General features: G+C 37.9%; 1 protein-coding gene across 1 annotated transcript in view; it reads right to left on the reverse strand.

The window, feature by feature from the left end:
* Window positions 1-18,083, reverse strand: part of RAD54L2 (RAD54 like 2) — a 103,258-nt gene extending 85,175 nt beyond the window's left edge. The window contains exon 1 of the mRNA XM_044675723.1: window positions 17,973-18,083. Within this exon, the coding sequence (XP_044531658.1) occupies window positions 17,973-18,057 (85 nt within the window). The 5' untranslated portion in view covers window positions 18,058-18,083. The remainder of the gene's footprint in view (window positions 1-17,972) is intronic.
* Window positions 18,084-18,694: the final 611 nt, after the last annotated feature.

An 18,694-nucleotide genomic window follows, 5' to 3' on the forward strand; every position in this document is an offset into this window, starting at 1 on the left:
GCTTGACAGGATTTTGTTTAAAAATTTTGAATCAATGTTCATTAATGATATTGCCATGTAGTTTTCCTTCAATGCTTTATCTTACTCCAGTTTGTATTAAACTATCTCATTTGTCTCATAAAAGGATTCTTGTAGGGTATTTTCTTTCTCAATTTTCTGAAAATAATTTGTAAAGTATGAGTACAAACTGTTCTTTAAAAGCCTGATAGAATTCTTCTATGATTTAATCAGGTCCAGGAGTCTGAAGATTTCTCTATTTCTTTTGTGCTTTCAGTTTTGTTAGCATATAATTGCGCATAATGTTAATTTTTTATTTCTTCTAGTTTTGTTATGACTTCTCCTTGCACGTTTGCTATTTTATTGATTTTATGCTCTCTTCTTTTTAAATCAGATTAACTAAACCAGGTTGAGTACAACCAATAGGCCTCAAATCCATGAGAGCAGGGTCTACCCTAGGCACATAAAGACTTTCTGTGGAAAGTCCAAAGACATAAAGGTGACAGAAGTGGGCACTGTGGAATACTTAGAGCTTATTTAGACATCAAAGAAACCAAGGTCATTCATTGCATCCTGAGGCATAACAAGTTTTATTGACTTTTGTCTTTTTGCTAGATTTGATGCCTCTGGAAGAGAGCGTAAAGCTGATAAATTTGTGCATCCCTGCCTCACTTAAAACAATTTATGTGCAAGTCAAAAGACATCATCATGGATGTTATTTTAGTCATCTTCAAATATGAAGAACAACAACCAATGAACCATTTAATCTTTCATTATTAAGCCTCCATTTAATGGTTCTATATCTTTAGTTTATAGAACCTGAACCAATTTTTTGCATTATTGTCTATAATGGATATATTTGCAATTTATTGCATTATTGTCTATAATGGATATATTTCTTTTTTTTTTAAGTATTTTTCCATAGTTACATGATCCATGTTCTCTCCCTCCCCTCTTCCCTCCTTACTAAAACTTTTACCTTCTGTCTTAGTATCAATTCTAAGACAGAAGAGCAGCAAAAGCTAAGTAACCAGGGTTAAGTGATTTGCTCGGAGTCTTATAGAAAGGAAGTATAACTGAGGCTAAATTTGAACCCAGATCCTCCTAACTCCAGGCCTCATGCTCTATGGTGCTACCTAGCTGTCCTCCATTAGCTTTTTTTTTTTTTTTTTTTTAAACCCTTACCTTCCATCTTGGAGTCAATACTGTGTATTGGCTCCAAGGCAGAAGAGTGGTAAGGGTAGGCAATGGGGGTCAAGTGACTTGCCCAGGGTCACACAGCTGGGAAGTGTCTGAGGCCAGATTTGAACCTAGGACCTCCCGTCTCTAGGCCTGGCTCTCAATCCACTGAGCTACCCAGCTGCCCCCTCCATTAGCTTTTAACTTTAGTTTCTCCAGATTTTTGTTCCATATTTTTTCCTTTTTTTTTTTTTTTTTTTTTTAAATAAAAATTCTTACCGGATTCTAAGGCAGAAGAGTGGTAAGGGCTAGGCAATGGGGTTTAAGTGACTTCCCCAGCTAGGAAGTGTCTGAGGGCAGATTTGAACCTAGGACCTCCCATCTCTAGGCCTGGCTCTCACAATCCACTAAGCTATCTAGTTGCCCCTCATATTTTTTTTCTGTTTCATTATCTTTCTGTTAGACTTATGTTGAAGACTCCACTAACTATTGTGTTACTACTTGTCCTCTTGAAACTCAGAAAGTTTCCTTTATGAATCTGGATGCTGAGGCATTTGAAGCATGTAAATTTATTACTGATATTGGTTTGTTGTCNGAAATTCTGGGAGGAGGGGAGGGATTCACTTGAATAGATTTTTTTCTATCCCCTTACTTTTATTTTGTATATGTCTTAGTTTTATAAATGTGTTTCTTTTAAGCAGTAGAGTTTTATAAGATTTTGTTTTCTTATCCAAGTTTACTCTTTTTTGCTTTATTGGATTATTGAGTCCATTCACATTTAAAGTTACAAGGTTTATTTTTTCCTCCGTCTTTAAACTTTTTTTAAGCTATGACTTTCCTCCTTTTCTGATGTAAACACAATATTATGCTCCTTCAAATATTTTACTTAAATCTTTTTTTTTTAAGTGGATTTGTTCCAACTGGCTCTTTTCACCTCTACCCTGATTCTCTCTTCTCATTTTTTACCCTTTTCCATTTATGGCTTTTTTTCTTTCTCCTACTTTTTGGTTATATATTTCTTCCCCATTTTTTCTCCTCTCTCCTGGATTCCCTCTTCCCTCCCTTCAATTGGTTCTATTCATGAGTTTTAAAATTTTTCTGCTCCTTTCCAAAAAGGATTTCTTTCACTCTCTTCATTTTCCATCTTCTCTTTCAGTTTACTATAGACTCTCATTCTGATTCATGACCTATATAATTTTCTGGTCTGTTCTTTATAAAAGGAAAAGTTTCCAAAGTATCCATTCTAGGCTCTGCCCTCTAGGTGTGCTCATTTGTTCATTCCCTCGTTTTCCTCCCTCCCTCCCTCCCTTCATTCCAGCTTCTCTCCTCTACACAGGGGCTATACAAGTGGGGGTTAAGTGACTTGCCCAAAGTCACAAAGCTAGGAAGTGACTGAGGCCATATTTGAACTCAGGTCCTCCTAATTCCAGGACTGGAGCTCTATCCACCGAGCAACCTACCTGCCCCTTCTGAGTACTTTCTACCATAGCCCTGTGCATTTTGGAATGGAGACTACATCTCCTAAGACTCTCTACCTCAACTTCCTCAGACACACATTGTAGCCTACCAGGGTTTAGAGCCATTCCAAAACACACAGTCCAGTGGGATTTATTTATTCCGTGAATTCCCCTTTTCTTTTGTGCTTCACTCTCAGAACAATGCCAATTATTGTGGGTAAAAGAAACTAGCCAAGAGTGAGCCCTCTCCCTTCACCAATCACTGATCTACAAACTCTTTTATTCAACACACACAGACACAGATACAGACATACACACACATACACACCCTCCCTTTGTATATTTTTCACTGCATACATGCCCATTCCCCTAGTTGCTGGTTGCCCTGAAGGGTTTTACCTCCCTATCTCCCATGACAAGTTGACTTTTCAGGCACCTACCCTGCAAGTCTCATCTAATGTAAAGGTTGCATTTTCCTTCATTCATAAGGCCTTCTTCCTTTCCCTGTCTTTTCAATCTTTCTTCCTCCTCATCGACTACCCTTTAGGCTCTTTTTCTTCCAAAGCCAAAGAAATTAACCTCTCCTCATGGCTAGTCTTTGATTTGACCCTGGCACATGACTCAATCCTTTCTAGATCACTTGTCCTTTTTCATTTACCATCTAATGTTGTAATATAGTCCTACAAAAGAAGCTTATACCCACAGGCAGGGAGTCTATCCATAATGTTGTCCCCTGTGTGTCTCTTCACTATTATTCCCTTTACTTCTGTCTCTTTTTGTACCTTTAGAAAGAAGTCTTTTTTTCATTTTTATTTAATTGGTTTACAATATTTTTCCATGGCTACATGATTCATGTTCTTCCCCTCCCCTCCTCCCCCCAAACCTCCCCAGCCAACAAGTATTTCCACTGGGTTTTACATGTCATTGATGAAGACCGATTTCCATAGTATTAATATTTGCATTAGAGTGATTGCTTAGAGTCTACATTCCCAGTCATGTCCCCATCAACCTATGTGATCAAGCAGTTGTTTGTCTTCTGTGTTTTTACTTCCACAGCTCTTTCTCTGATGTGAATAGTGTTCAGAAAGAAGTCTTTTATTAGTCCCATTTTTACCCTATTGCTGTTGTTGTCTACACTTATTTCTCTTGAAATTCTCTTGTTTGGGATATTCCAGAAGCAAATAATCTCTTCTGTTCTATTTCTTTCTAAAATGCTTCAGGGGGCAGTTGGATGGAGAGGCAGGCCTAGAGACAGGAGGTCTTGGTTCAAATACGACCACAAACAATTCCCAGCTGTGTGACCCTGGGCGAGTCACTTAATCCCCATTGTCTAAAATAAAATGCTTCAAACTCTTCTTGAACGTCCCTCTTTTTTTCCCCTATATGCTTAAGCTCGGATTTGCAGGATGGGTCACCTTGAGCTTCATCATGAACACCAATAATTTCATTCCCTTCCCTCCTCCTTTACCTTGTGGGTATAGAACAGCCTTGATTTATTTGAATATAATTTCCCCACCCATATGAAGGCCTGCCTCCCCGTGGCTAGTTGAACTATTATTTCTGAGCTGAATTTTAAATTTAACTGTTACAGATCTTAAGAGTTTATAGCCTTAGGTTTGTTTGTTTGTTTAACCTGGAAGCAATCTATGAATTCTTTCAACTTTCTTTTTCTATATTCAGAAGTTCTGGGCATTTCTCTATTATTACTTTCAGCAGCATTAGAGTTTTTTGTCCTGTCCAGTTCTTCTGGAAGACCTATGATCCTTCAGTTGTTTATATGTACCCTATCTTCAGGATCCATAATGTTGTGCTTGAAGAGTAAGCATATTTTCTTTTGATTTTTTTCTATTTTTGGTCTATCCTTTTAGGTTGTCCTTCATTTCTTTGTATTTGCACTCCCAAACCATTGCTCTGTTTGTTTCTCTGGTGAGGCTTGCCACTGCAGATTCAAGTTTTTCTATTCTACTCATTATTTTTACTGTGCAGGACATAAATTTTATTCTTCTAGTTCTCGATTCTCTTTTAAACCTTGTTTTAATATCACAAAAGTGATGGATTATTTTCCTTCCTTTTACACTATTTAGTAATATGTGCATGAACCTTTTTATTAGATCTAGATTTATCAGATTTTTACTGTTTATTAGATTTCCTTCTGTTGCAGTTTTTCCAACTGATTTATCTGTTTAAGTTCAAGATCTTTGAGATTTCTTCTTCCTAAAATCTTTGATACTTTCATTTTCCAACTCCTCTTCTTTTCCTTATCACCTACTTCCTTATTGTCTCCCCTCTGATTGTGGTTTCCTTGAGGGAATGGATCTAAAAGTATCTCAGGCCCCCTCACACTGAGAAATTCAGAGTTCAGAAGCTTAGGTCCCTGCCCTAACTTACTTTGGCCCCAGCTGGGATTTGTGCTCTTTCCCTCAAGCTGGGTGGAATGCTGCACAGGTCCTCAAACACAGTCTCTTCTGTCTTGGTGAACTATCCTACTCATCTGTTCCTCAGTTCTCTGGCCTGGTATCAGCAATTCAGAGTTTGCTAGCAACAGGAATTCAGAACTTGTTTCCTCTACCATTAAGTAGCTCACAGTCTACTGGCACCAGCAATTCAGAGCCTGCTTTCTCCAATAATGGAAGATTAGAGCTTTGCAGCACTGGTACTTCCAGGTTGCACTACTTGGTATGCTTTTGTTCTTAAAGGGCTGTCACCAAACTGACTGTCAAAACTTAAAACAAAATTTCACAACTTGGAGCCAGGATCTCTAAAGCAATGGAAAGACAAATTAGAGAAACCAAGGCATGGAGTGAATTTTTATGAAAGTCTGAAAGCCAAAGTCTTAGTTCTGCTAGTGTGGCCACAATGCTGATAGTGTTGGAGATGGAGGTATTGTTTAGGTGTTATAGGTGATATTGATCTTGTTATTTGTTACTGTTGATAGCTGATTATAGACTTGACCTGTTAGGATCACTTGGTGGTAGACAGTGCATAAAGCTGCTAGACACAGTATAATCCAATGCCTACTAATTATTTACTATCAGGAAAGGCAGGGAAAGGAAAAGGAGGTAAAGATAAAATAGGAAAACTCAATCTAAATCTAAGATTTACTAAATATATCCCATCAACTAATTTGCAAGGATTTTCTTCTTGTTCACCAAAGGTGAACCTCCTTAAAACCTATTCTAGGGGGCAGCTGGGTAGCTCAGTGGATTGAGAGCCAGGCCAAGAAACAGAAGGTCCTACGTTCAAAGCCGGCCTCAGACACTTCCCAGCTGTGTGACCCTGGGCAAGTCACTTGACCCCCACTGCCCACCCTTATCACTCTTCCACCTATGAACCAATACACAGAAGTTAAGGGTTTAAAATAAAAAAGAAAAAAAACCTATTCTACCACTTTCTACCTAAAAACCAAATCTATGTATCTAACCTTATTCTAATATGTAAACTTCAATATTCTCATCCTCCTTAAAATCTAAAACAAAAGTAACAAATTGTCTTCTCTAGCTGACCAATGGGACAGTTAGAAATCAAAATGCTTTCCTCTGACTCTTCTAAGCTTTGACTCAGAACTCTCGCTGATTCAGTAAGAGCAAATAGTGCCCTCTAGTTGACAGCTCTGACAGCCAACAAAAACTCTGCCCACCTTTACAGATGTTTTTATTAGGTTCAAAGTTAAGATTAATAATTAGAGAAAAGTCAACCACTATCTCTCCAGTCAGTCTCCAGAGTGCCCAGAATTCCCCAATAGTCTTTCCAGAATTCTAATCTTCCTTAAAGTGAACATTGTGATTTTTCTCTGGTATCTATCTCTTTGTGGTCTAATTATTGCTATATAACTTAATAACTAATTAAACCTAACACAGGGTCAGTGAGTGTCAGTTCCCGGATTTTTTTAAACCTTCTTTTAGGTTCTAGGTGTTCAAGACCATGGAAACATCTAAAGTTGCTTTGTCTTTGGCATATCATTTCTGTTCTGGAGAAGTTTCAAAGGTCATGGGAATTGAAGAAAATGTCTACTCTGCTATATTGTTGCTCACATCACCTAGCAGTTTACTTTACATAGATTTTCACTTGCACAGGTTTTGATGTCAGGATAGCATCTTTTCAGAGCTTAGGCAATTCAGGCAAGGGAGCAAGTAATTTAAACCAAGGGCATTGCGTTGCTCTTCTTCCCCCAAAGGCAGGAAACCACATTGGAGATCTGATGGAATGGTTCCTCTTCTGATTCATTGGAATGGCATTTCACTTCTTATAGGAGGCTAGAGACCAAGTAGGATATACTATATCGTACAATGGAATGATATCTGATTCTGTTCTTCACTAGGAGTTGAATACCAGACAGAATGGCATGATGGAATGGTGCACTTTATCTCCTCAAAGAGAACTTAGAGGACTTTTGTTAGAAAGGAGGGGCAATTGTGGAAAAGAGAGTTAACTGCCATTGGTGAATCAGTCTACAACAGTGATGGGCAAACTATGGCCCGCAGGCCAGATGCGGCCCCCTGAAATGTTGTATCAGGCCTGAGACATTATTCCTAATCTGACTAATACAATGAGTAGGATACAATACAATGAAACTTCAAAAGATTTGCCTTATAAACAGACTGACAGATGAACATTTCCCTTCATTTGGCCCCCTCTTTAAAAACTTTGCCCATCACTGGACTATAAGTTACTTTTGAGAAAACAATATTTCTTCATTATTTATTTATTTTGAATTTATTTTTTTGAAAATTTTAGTTCCAAATTCTCCCTCTTTGCCCATTAAGAAGGCAAGCAATATATCAATTATATATGTAAAATAATGTAGAAGGTATTTCCAAATTGGCCAAGTTGCAAACCAAACAAACAAAAAAAAACACAGGAAAAATAAAGTTAAAAAAAAAACAGCACTTTAATCTGTACTAAAATTTCAGTAATTCTCTCTCTGGAAGTAGTATTTTTCATCATGAGTCTATTGGAATTGGACAAAACAATATCATAAGAAGAAATCAGAGTGTTTTAGAAGGAACAGATTTTGCCTAGAAACATGTAGAAACCAGTTGATAAGAAATCCAGTTAGCACCTTCTCCTTTGATAGAGGTGATTTTGATGGCATGCCACATTAGAGCTGATACACTGTTTAATATTTATGTTTCTTTATTATTTGTTACTGTTAACAAGCTATACAGTTACTAACGGTAATGTCTGGCTAAGTCTAAAAAATTTAGTCTGAGATTGAAAGAGCAGTTTATGAGAGGTTTCCCCAATTTTATATGTAAAGGGGAAAGCTAAAACCTATTAGAGACTAAGTTTTATGACTAGGTCATTTCAAGAACACATCCATTAGAATGGTGATGGGGAATCTTTTGGAACTTTTAGGAACTCCATGCCATGTCCCATACACCCACCCCAGACTGCATCCAGTGCCTGCCCCACATTTTGTGACATATCCCACCCACAACTGAATGCCCCACCCCCTGAGTGAAGGGGTGTGGCCATTGAGAATACCAGTATGTACAAATAGAGGAATACATCATCATTCCTGGAGGTGACAGGGTTTCCCAGTGCAATTTCTCCACAGTGCATAAATATATTAAAAGGAAAGGGTCAGTGACCCAACCCTTATCAAAGCACTTATATACTAGTGGGCCTCTGGATATTCAAAGTGAAAAACAGCCATTAGAATTGGAGTAGATGCAAATTTCCTGGAAGCCTCATATATTTGGTAGGCCTTAGAGCAGTGGTTCCCAAACTGTTTTGGCCTACCGCCCCCTTTCCAGAAAAAATATTACTTAGCGTCCCCTGTCACATACTATCACTACCCCCTTACAGTTATTCACAACCCACCCTGGATCGCTGCAGCACCCACCAGGGGGCAGTGGTTCCTACTTTGGGAATCACTGCCTTAGAGGCATGGAGACCTGGGATTGGAATTTTCTTCACTTGAGGGACCCACTTTAGCCACTGATAATCAAATTAGGGAATTCTCTGCTCTAAGTGTGCATAGTTCAAAACATAAAGAATTTATTGGGAGAGACATAAGTCCATGTATTCTGCCTTTCCAGTTTTATAGCAGTGGGGGTGGATAGGATGACTTAATGGGGACCCTCCCATGGAGTTGTCAGGTGGTTCTAACCCTTTGGGCTAGATATGTGATTGAAGGATTAGGGAAGATCTGATTGTATTCCCTTAGGGCTTGGTGAATGGAGCTCAGCCCTAGATTTGCTCAGGGAGTTATTTTAATTAGGGTCAGTGCAAGCAAGAGGGCCTGGCCCCAATCAATTCTTTGCTTACAAAAGCAGGACCAGTTCTATTCACCAAGTAAGAGTCCACAAAGACTAAAAAGATACCTTTTGCAGGGAAGTAACAATCTCTACTGCTCAGGTCCCCAAAGCCTAGGCCATGGTGGGGTAGGGGATGGGGCTACACTTGGGGCTGAGCTCAGCTCCTGCAACAGTGGCAAGAGGCTAGAATGCCCCCAAATCCTGCATTTGGGGGTGGGGCCAACCTCCTAGCAGGCCAAGCCAGGGGCCTAGGTGTGCCTACTCTTATGGGGGGAAACTGGGGGATTAGATTAAATATTAACAGGGTTCTGAGGAAGAGTAAGTAAGAGACAAGTCAGGGCAATAGACTGGGATTAACAAATTGGGGAAATACAATTTAGAATGGGTTTGGCAGTTGGGCCTCCTAGATCCACCTAGCCAGGGAGTCTGTGAAACTAACAAGTGAGTAGACAGACAAAAGGTTTTATAAACAGGGGTTTAATTCAATGAACTATAATTTTAAAGAAGGGAAAGGGGTTCTATTCTACCAGTCTATGGGGAAGCCTCAGGGTCAGGGAATGAATTTATCTACACTAAGCTAGAGACTATAGCAAGGCAGGGCACAATGGAGATCAGGAATGAAAATGGGATCCTCACTGCTGAGTCCTGTCAAAATCCAACAATGATACAGCTTTCCCAGGCTTCAGCCAGTACTCCTTCAGTGGGGTAAGTCAGGGAGCTAAACCAACCTGAGCTGACCAGCAACCTAGGTTAGGTTTTATAGTCTCAACCTAACCTCCCACAGGCAGATGACTTTCCTCCTTCTGGATATCAGGATACAAACTTCACTTCCTCTGAGGTTTCCCAGAGGGTCAGTTACAACTTGTCCCCAGCCAACATGGAGTCCATCCCAGAGAGAGAAGCAAAACTTCCTGCTTCCCCATTCCATTTAGAATTCTCCACCCTGCTTGCTAAGCCTCCCAACTAACTAATCCTAAATATCTTATTAATTTATCTTACAACACCACAGAAAGGCCTCTGTGAGCCATCTTTGGCATGTATGCCATAGGTTCACCATCACAGCACTAGACTGTCGAGACAGTAAGATCAAATACTAATGAGGGGATGAGTCAGTAGCAGATTGGGTGAACATTTTCTCAGTTTGTCTCCGAGAACACCCGAGTGGTCTTGTTCATGCATCATAAACCCACACTTTACAAGATCTCTGTAGTAGCAATAAGATGGCATGATCACTAAATTAACAGTTGTCCAAAGGAAATGAGCTGTTTCATAAACAAAAGACTATTTCCTGGCTCCTGGCATTTTCTTGATCTTCCCTATGGCTAGAAATCTCTCATCTTAGCCTTCTAGATTTAAGTCCCAACTAAAATCTGATCTTTAACATGAAACCTTTCCCAATTCTGGTTCCTTCTATTATTTGATTACCCTTGTATATAGTTTTCCTTTGTATGTATTTATTTGCATGTTGTCTATGCCATTAGATTATAAGGTCTTTGGGGACAAGGAGTGACTTCTGTCTCTTTTTGTATGCCCCATACTTAGCACAGTGCCTGGCACATAGTAGGTATTAAATAATTATTAGCAGATTATTTGAAAGAGCTCTAGATGTTCAAATAATTGAAGTTTCCCATCACAACCATATGCCTCTGTGCCTGATTTCAAGACCTTTTTCCTGAACTCCTTAACCTATTTCTTTTTTCTATTCAGGTAGTTATTAGTATGACTTTTGATAAAAATAAGACCTATTTCTGCCTCTAATGATCTTTTCCCAAATGTTCTCTACCATGTTTCCTGCTCAGATACATGCATTAGGAAATCATCTAAGTATAATTTTTTAACATTTTCTACCTTTTATTTATCCTGCTTCTTCTGAATGAAGTGTAACCTTTCAAAGCCATATTTCATCCATGGATTTCATCCCACCATGACAGTAATACTTAGGAGTTAGAATTTCCTTCCTTTTCTTACAGTCTCTAATTCATCTTGCTTGTTAAGTCATCCTATGTGCTTTTTGTATATAGACATGTGAAGCAGTAATTTTGTTATTGTTGCCATTCTTGTATTTTGCATATTATGTACTTCTGGGGTTCTTATTGTCCAACATTGTAGTTTCTATGGGACCTAGCTTGAGGGATGTATACATACATTTATCTCTATCCTCTTCCTTCACAGTTAAAAGTTCTTTTGATTATATCTGCAATACTCTAGACAAAAACATTTTTACTTGCCTTTATTAGGTATAAGTTTATGTATAACCAGGAGTCAGTCATTACTATAGACGGGCTATGATCAAGAAGTTTAAGTCCCCTTATATGCCATCTTCTAATCAACTATTCCATTCCCAATGGCAGTTTCAAACTTACTTATTCTCAAACTTCTATAGAATCATTCTTACTTCTCAAAATTTAGGCCATCTGTTATGACCTTCTTCTTTTCCCCAAAATCATAATTCGACTTAATTCAGAATCATTCCTTATACTCTCTTTCTTTGTTTTAGTCTAGGAGGACTTGCCTGTATGTAACAACACCACTGCTGGTACTTTTGATGTCACACTCCCCTACTTACACCAGAAGACTTCCTTTCATCATTCCCCTCCAAATTTTCCTTAACAACTGGCTTCTTCGTTGTTGTTTAAGAACATATCCAGAACTCCCCAATTCTTTTAAAAAAAAAAATTCCTTTGACTCTAACAGCCCTTCAATCTATCATCCTACATTGCTACTCCCTTTCATAGATAAAACTGCTACATAATGCTGTCTCCATATCCTCCATGTTTGCACTGCGCCCGCCTTCCCACCTCCCCCCAGAAACAGCTCACTCCAAGGTCATCAATGATTTATTACTAAATACAATGGCTTTTTTCTCAGTTCTAATTTTTCTTGATCCTTCTGAAACATTTGATACTGTTAATGGTCCCTTCCCCAGGTTTTCAAGACTGCTTTTGGGGCACTTTTCCTACCTCTATGACTAATCCTTTTCCTATTTTTTTGCCTTTTCATCATCTAAGACCCATCCCATACTAATGTTGTAACTCAGGGCTATTGAAATAGTCTTCTGGTTTTTCTTCTTGCCTCAAGTCTCTCCCTTTGCCCATTCTCCACTCAAAGTGATCTTCCTAAAGTGCAAGTGTGACCATGTCACATATACCCCCTCAAATCTTCCTTTATTTAATAAATTCCAGTTGCTTTATATTGCCACAGGATCAAAAAGAGAATCTATTGTTTGGTGTTTAAAGCTCCTCATCATTTGATTTCACCTCTTACAATCCTGTTACTAAACTCCATGAACTATAAGATCCCATAAAACTAGCCTCCTAATTTGGGTTAGTCAAATCAGGAAGGATTAGTGTAGCCTGTGAAAACAGGAAAAGCAGTTCCTTATGGAACCAGGGAGTTTTATTTGGGTGGAGATAGAATCCCTTAGAGTTAGAAATCCTTTTTTATCCTTATATTTTCAATAAATATTTTTTTTTTTTTACAGTTTTGGAGAGTTACATAGAACAAAGAACCAGAAAATCTGATTTTAAGGGACCAATTGTCAACTTGGGCAGTTGGAACCTTTATCACACACAGCAGGGTGTCTGTGGAAGCAACTAGAACTGACAGTTTCACTATGAGCTGTAGGAACAGTGAGCTGAACTCTAGGTGGCTCCAAAATCCATCCAAAAGACTCTGTGCTCTCAGAAAACTTGGTGAATTAGCTACATAAAATCACCATGAGATTTTTTTCTGTTAGATATGGCTTCTCTCATTTTCACTATTGTACAGGATTATATACAAAATTTACTTGCCTGTGACTTTCTAATGTCATTACTCTCATTGACACTCCTGGAACTAATCTCTTATGTCCCTGTGCTAGTATTGTTTTTCATATGCTTTTGCATAATGATCGAATCTTTGGTGGTTGTTTTTAAACACTTAAAAGAAAGCATCAAACAAACTACTGCAAAAAATGATCTAATATTAAAAGTGAATTATCTAGAGACTAAATTACTCAAAGCCAAAGGGACAATAGCAGAAACTAAAGAACATAAAGTAACTAAATGAGAGGGTGCAACTAAATTAGAAATGGAATCTGAAGCATTAGAAAGCACACCAGCTCATATGTTTCCTTTAAGGGAGGTACCCATAGTGTCCCCAGAGTGTAGTACAGTGAATCTGATGTACCACAAAAGGTTTTCACAACCTGATATAGAGAGTTTTAAGAAAAATACTCTAAAATATGAAGAAGAACCAATGGGAGTTGTAAAGCAGATCAAGCGCTTAATTAAGCTTTACAATCCTTATTTGGAATTTGACATCCTTATGGATGAATTATTGACAGAGGGAGAAAGAGCAGATTATAGAAGACACTAATAATAACTCCGGAATTGCCGTTTGGCCAACTGAGGATCCTGGTTTGGAAGTTAACTCTGTTGCGGGGTACAGAGACGTAACTACAGTCAGGAAGGCAGTAACTGAAACTTATGAGGCAAAACTCCAGACACCCAAGAACCTGGTCTAAATTTGAGGACCTAAAGCAGGAAGTGGGAGAGACTCCCTCTGCTTTCCTTGATAGAATTATTGACTGTGAGGAAAAATGGATTGGGTTGGATATTTTAACAGAGGAAAATGTAAGTCACATTCACAGACAGTTTGTGAAAAATGCATGCTTTGCAGTCTGAAATTATTTTCAGAGTAATTTTTCAAATTGGTTTGATAGGGGTCTTGACAAAATTCGGGGAATTGCTAATTATGTTTTCAAAGATGAAAAAGATAGGCAATCAGATGAGAAAAAATGATATAATTGATAACTTAAACCAAAGAAATAAGAGCTTAAACAAAAACTGAAATCCAATAAAGTGCGGGGGAAAAAAATAGCTGCACTAAGAACTTATAAGCAATCCAGAAATACCTACAACCCCAGATAATACAAACCCCAAGATGTTATCTTTGTGACAGACTTGGTCATCTCATGAGAGAGAGCAGATTTAGGAAACAAATTCTTTGGACAAAACTTCAGGGGAAACCAAGGCAATAGATTTAATCACTTTAATGGATTCAGCCAAAATAGATATGGAAATTATGGGTTTAACAACAGATTCAATAATGGATTTAATAATGCATTCCAGTATGGGAGACCAAAGAACCCAAATTGTCTTGATACTGGATGCTACCATAATTCACAAGTCCCAGACAAGAATTCCATGCAAAATTATATCAAAGCAGGTATTCGTCCAAAATATTCCCAGGTAACTGGTGAGAATCCCCCAAAACTCGTTATGCAAAAAGGTGTAACTTCATTATGAAGGTGTGCCAAGGACTTCTGCAGATTCTAGTATATGGATCTAGTATATGGAGAAAATGGTCTAGGAAGTATGGACAATGGAATAAGAACAAATGAAAATGACAAAGATATTTTAAAAACATGGCAAATTAGTAGAGGAGAAATCAATGAAGAATTAGAGACTGAGGAACAGGAACAAGTGTTGAGTTTTCCTGATCCTAGTGTGTTAGCTCCTGTAATGCCTATTTGTTCTCCAGAAAAATAGCACAGAACCCCATGTAACCCTAAAAATAGGAACCCATGGGTTAGGGCCTTTCCACATTATTTTGACAACACCTTCAGCTGTTCATGTATTAGAAAAAAAATTGTGGCTGCATTGCTCACATGTGAAAAAAGCAGCAGCAGCACAAGAGATTACATTAGACAATATGGCTACAGGCAAAAAGACATCAGAAGAAGAAATGATTCAAGAAGAAGAAATTAAATGGAGAGATCAAGATTGAGACAAAGGAGAAGACAACATAGAAGAAACAGCAGAAAGGACAACTGAACTATAACAAAGACATTGCAAAAAAAAAAAATCAACATACATAGAGAAGAGGAAAACAGACTGATTATGGACATGAACTGCAAGATTTTTGCGCCATTCTAACATTACGCACTATAGTTACAAACAAACACTACAAAGTAACAGCACAAAGACAGAAGACAGTAGCAGAGGAAGTGACTTTAAAGATTTGGTAAGTATAGACTTTTTTATCTCTCCATATGCTCGAAGGGGGGGAATTATGAGGATGACATTAGAAAATAAGTCTTGTTATATTAGTTTATAGATAAGAAGTGAAGAATCTGGCTTGAGAAAGAATTGGAGTTCAAAGCAGAGCTGAGAGTGTCAATTTCAAATGTTTACAGTTGTAACTGTTTTTCTGTGACAGTTACTCTTTCTGGGTGTGGCAGTGAGAGTTAATCTCTGGCAGTTGGCAGAATCACACACAGGGCTCTCTCTGTGCTGGAGGAGGTAACATCTTTGCCTCTCTCTCAATGTCTGAGGAAAAGACCTGAAGGAGCTTCCTGTTTCCTTTTTCCAACTTGTGAAACACTAGTAACTTTATATCACTGTTTTTATAGATTGATTTAACTCTGAGAAGACCAAAGAAAACCCTGGTCTTTGGTTTGGACTCTGAGTCTGTTAAGGCTTAGAGTCCTAACTTGATTCTTGTTGAGATTCAACCAGCTAGCCTTTGTTATTTTTTATAACTTAGAGGCTAAGTTAAGAATTATAAGGATAATATTGTTAGTTTATTTAGAATAGTAAAAATTTGGCTTAGTCAGATCTGGAAGGATTAGTGTAGCCTGTGAAAACAGGAGAAGTAGTTACTTGCAGAAGCAGGAAATTTTATTTGGGTAGAGTTAGAATAGAATACCTTAGAGTTAGAAATACTTTTTTTATCCTTATATATTTCAATAAATATTTTATTTTTCATAACAAAAGTCTCTTTAGCATCCTTGTGACAGCCCTTAAGAGAAGTTCACATATGAGCTTCACTTCATCGCTGAAGATACTTTTGATTATATTTATCAAAAGTATCTGAACAGTTTTGAACCTTTATTTGCATAGTTTTCTCCATTTATGTTTAGTTTCCCATTTATTTTTACACTGCTTAATACCACATCCTTCCAAGTCTAGGCCTTCATCATTTTTTTAAACCCTTGCTTTCTATCTCAGAATTGACACCAAGTATCAATTCCAAGGCCAATAATTTCTCTTGCAAGATTTTGGGAGGATGAAATTAAATAATATACAAACAGAATATATACAAAACAAATAGTAAGTAATTTTGGGAAGGAATATATCAAGAATGAGGCAGAGTAGGGAAGGCAGGGAAGGGAGGATCCAGAAATCTTTCACTTTTATATAAAGGTGACTTGAGTACCAAATGCCCTGTGTCCTTCTTTCCTTTCTCTTCCACATCTTCCACACAGATCACAATTCCCCTTCTGCCTCTTCAGATCTTTCAGCTTATTCATTTTTATAGCCAAAGTCCTTTTTTAAAAGACATCATTGTCACTGCAAATTTGAAGAGTGGGGAGATGTTCCTCTAGCCTGAAGGTGTTTTTCATGGGCATTGCTCTAGCCAACACCTGAAGTATAGAGTAAAACATCCAGGCCTACTAGAAGGTTCCATTATGACTGGGCAAAATGTTTTTGCCTGAAATTGCAATAAATATAAGGATCAATTGAAAAAGTTTAAAAAAAAAATCACAATATCCGGAAAGAGCCTAAATATTATGGTCATCAAGTCCAACCTAAACATGATTAGGAATTAATTTTTCAACATTCCTAGCAAACTGTCATCCTCCCTCTTATTGAAGATCTCTAGTGAGAATAAACATTTCCTAAACAATTTGAAGTCCAAAAATAGAATCAATTGGCTCAAGTCACAGTGAAATCCATTTCTGAAATTAGTTTCTCTGCAACTTCCACTCATAGAATGCTTCTAGGATGTAGACTGGTCCCAGGACTCTTGAAAGACATGATGACCATGCAATCCTATTTATTAGTCATCTCCTATTTGCTTATAATCAATCACCTTGCGAAAAAATAGAATTCAAGGTCTCATCACTAAGGCTGAAAAAAAGTTTCAAAACAGCTGATCATCAAAGAACATTCAGATCATCAGAAACTGTAATGAAGGAAATGGAGAAAAAAAATGGAAAAATGGAAATAGAAAAAAAAAAAAATCTGTTGCCACTTGGACTAATCCCCTCATAGATGAGCCTCAAGAACTGAAACAATGAGACAGTAAAATTACAAGAAACAAAATGCCCAACTGAGGCCCCACTGTTTAAGATCTAGAGAAATCAGACTTTTGGAGGTAGAAGATGCCTTGGGAAAATCATTTAATCTAACCACTTCATTTTAGAGATGAGGAAACTGAAGCCGAAAGTGGGGAAGGGATTTGTCCAGTGCCACAAATCAAGTTAATAGCAAAACTAAGATTAATAACTAAATCTTCTAATTCCTGCTAACATAGGAGCTCTTTCCATTGTACAAGGAAGCTGTAATAATTAAAATTAAATTATGTGGCTGCTAGTAGCTTTAATAACTTTATTAAATCAAAGCAGTAGTAGTAAAGAGAGGGAGTTAGGGAAGAGGTAGATAAATACTTAGCTCCCCAATCTATTGGCTGCCATGGTGGATTGAAGCTGAGTACCAAACAAGAGTTCCTCCAGGTTCCACACTACAGCCAAAAGACCCCAGTAGGCTCCTGGGTCTCCCCTTATAAGCAATTTTCTCCACCCCACTAGCTCTCACACATAACATCTTAGGAACCAACCAGTTTCTTAAGTTTTGCCTGGACTACCCAGAGGGTACTTCTTGGTTCTTTAACGTCCTTTCTCTTAGGTTTTGTCAATACCTGAATTACTCAGTGGTCTTTGACCTCCAGGTCACTGACAGATGACATTAACAAAGCAACAAAATGGAGAGAAAATGCTCTTCCAACAATGCCTTTATGGTTCCACAAAGCGATGATGATATTTTCTGATCATATCACTAAGTATCATTTGATCAGGAGGCACTGGCAGCATAAGTCCTCTTTAATTATACCTCTGTATAATTAAAAATATTTTGTTGTGATCTCTCACTGTGACTTTTAAAATAAACAGAACAAGAAATTAAAATATCTAGAACAATCTGGGAATAGAAGATCTACTTTTAAAAATGCAATAAGGGAACTCCTCTACTCTCACAAAATCACTGTTGAAAGGACACTGATGGATTGCATAATATCAGAAACCCCAACTACTTACCTTTCTCATCAAGCAAGTCTTCCTCATCATCTCCATCATTGCCCTCCTCCATTGCCTCCTCCTCCTCCTCCTCCTCCTCTTCCATATCCTCCTGCTCCAAGTCTGGGTCCAAGTCTGGATCACTCCCTGAGATTGACTCGTCTGACATGGCTCCCAATAGTCCTCACTGTGCATTACCTACTCATGGTATACAATGGGACAGACCTACAGGGGAAGGAAAGAAAGCAAGAAAGAGTTCAGAATTCCCATTCCCATGGGATCATAAGTTCATGACATCGTCATCCAGGGGTAATGAGGCACCAAAATGAAGATTCAGGGAACAGTATTCTCAGTACCTCTACTAATTCTGTCCCTGATCTCAGTGTCTACCACTCTCTTTTATTTCATTTTATAAAGTTTTATTGACTTTTATTTTTCTGTCAACACCTGTCACTCTAACTGAAATGGGATTTTTCTTTAATTTTCTCCAACGGAAACCTTCCAGGTATCAAATAAAAACATTTAAGCAATGACTGATAATAGTCACTGTCACCAACTATGACTGACAGTTTATTCCAAGTATCACATCTGTAGTTTCCATTCCCTTTATCAATTCTCATCAAGTTGCATTGTTATGATTTGTATTATTGTATTCCTTTGTCACCCCTTTTAAATACCAATCCCTATCTATATAACAATATCTTTACATATAGATGTACATACATACATATATACATATGATA

Source organism: Gracilinanus agilis, chromosome 1, assembly GCF_016433145.1.
Source record: "Gracilinanus agilis isolate LMUSP501 chromosome 1, AgileGrace, whole genome shotgun sequence".
NCBI classification, from domain to species: Eukaryota; Metazoa; Chordata; class Mammalia; order Didelphimorphia; family Didelphidae; genus Gracilinanus; species Gracilinanus agilis.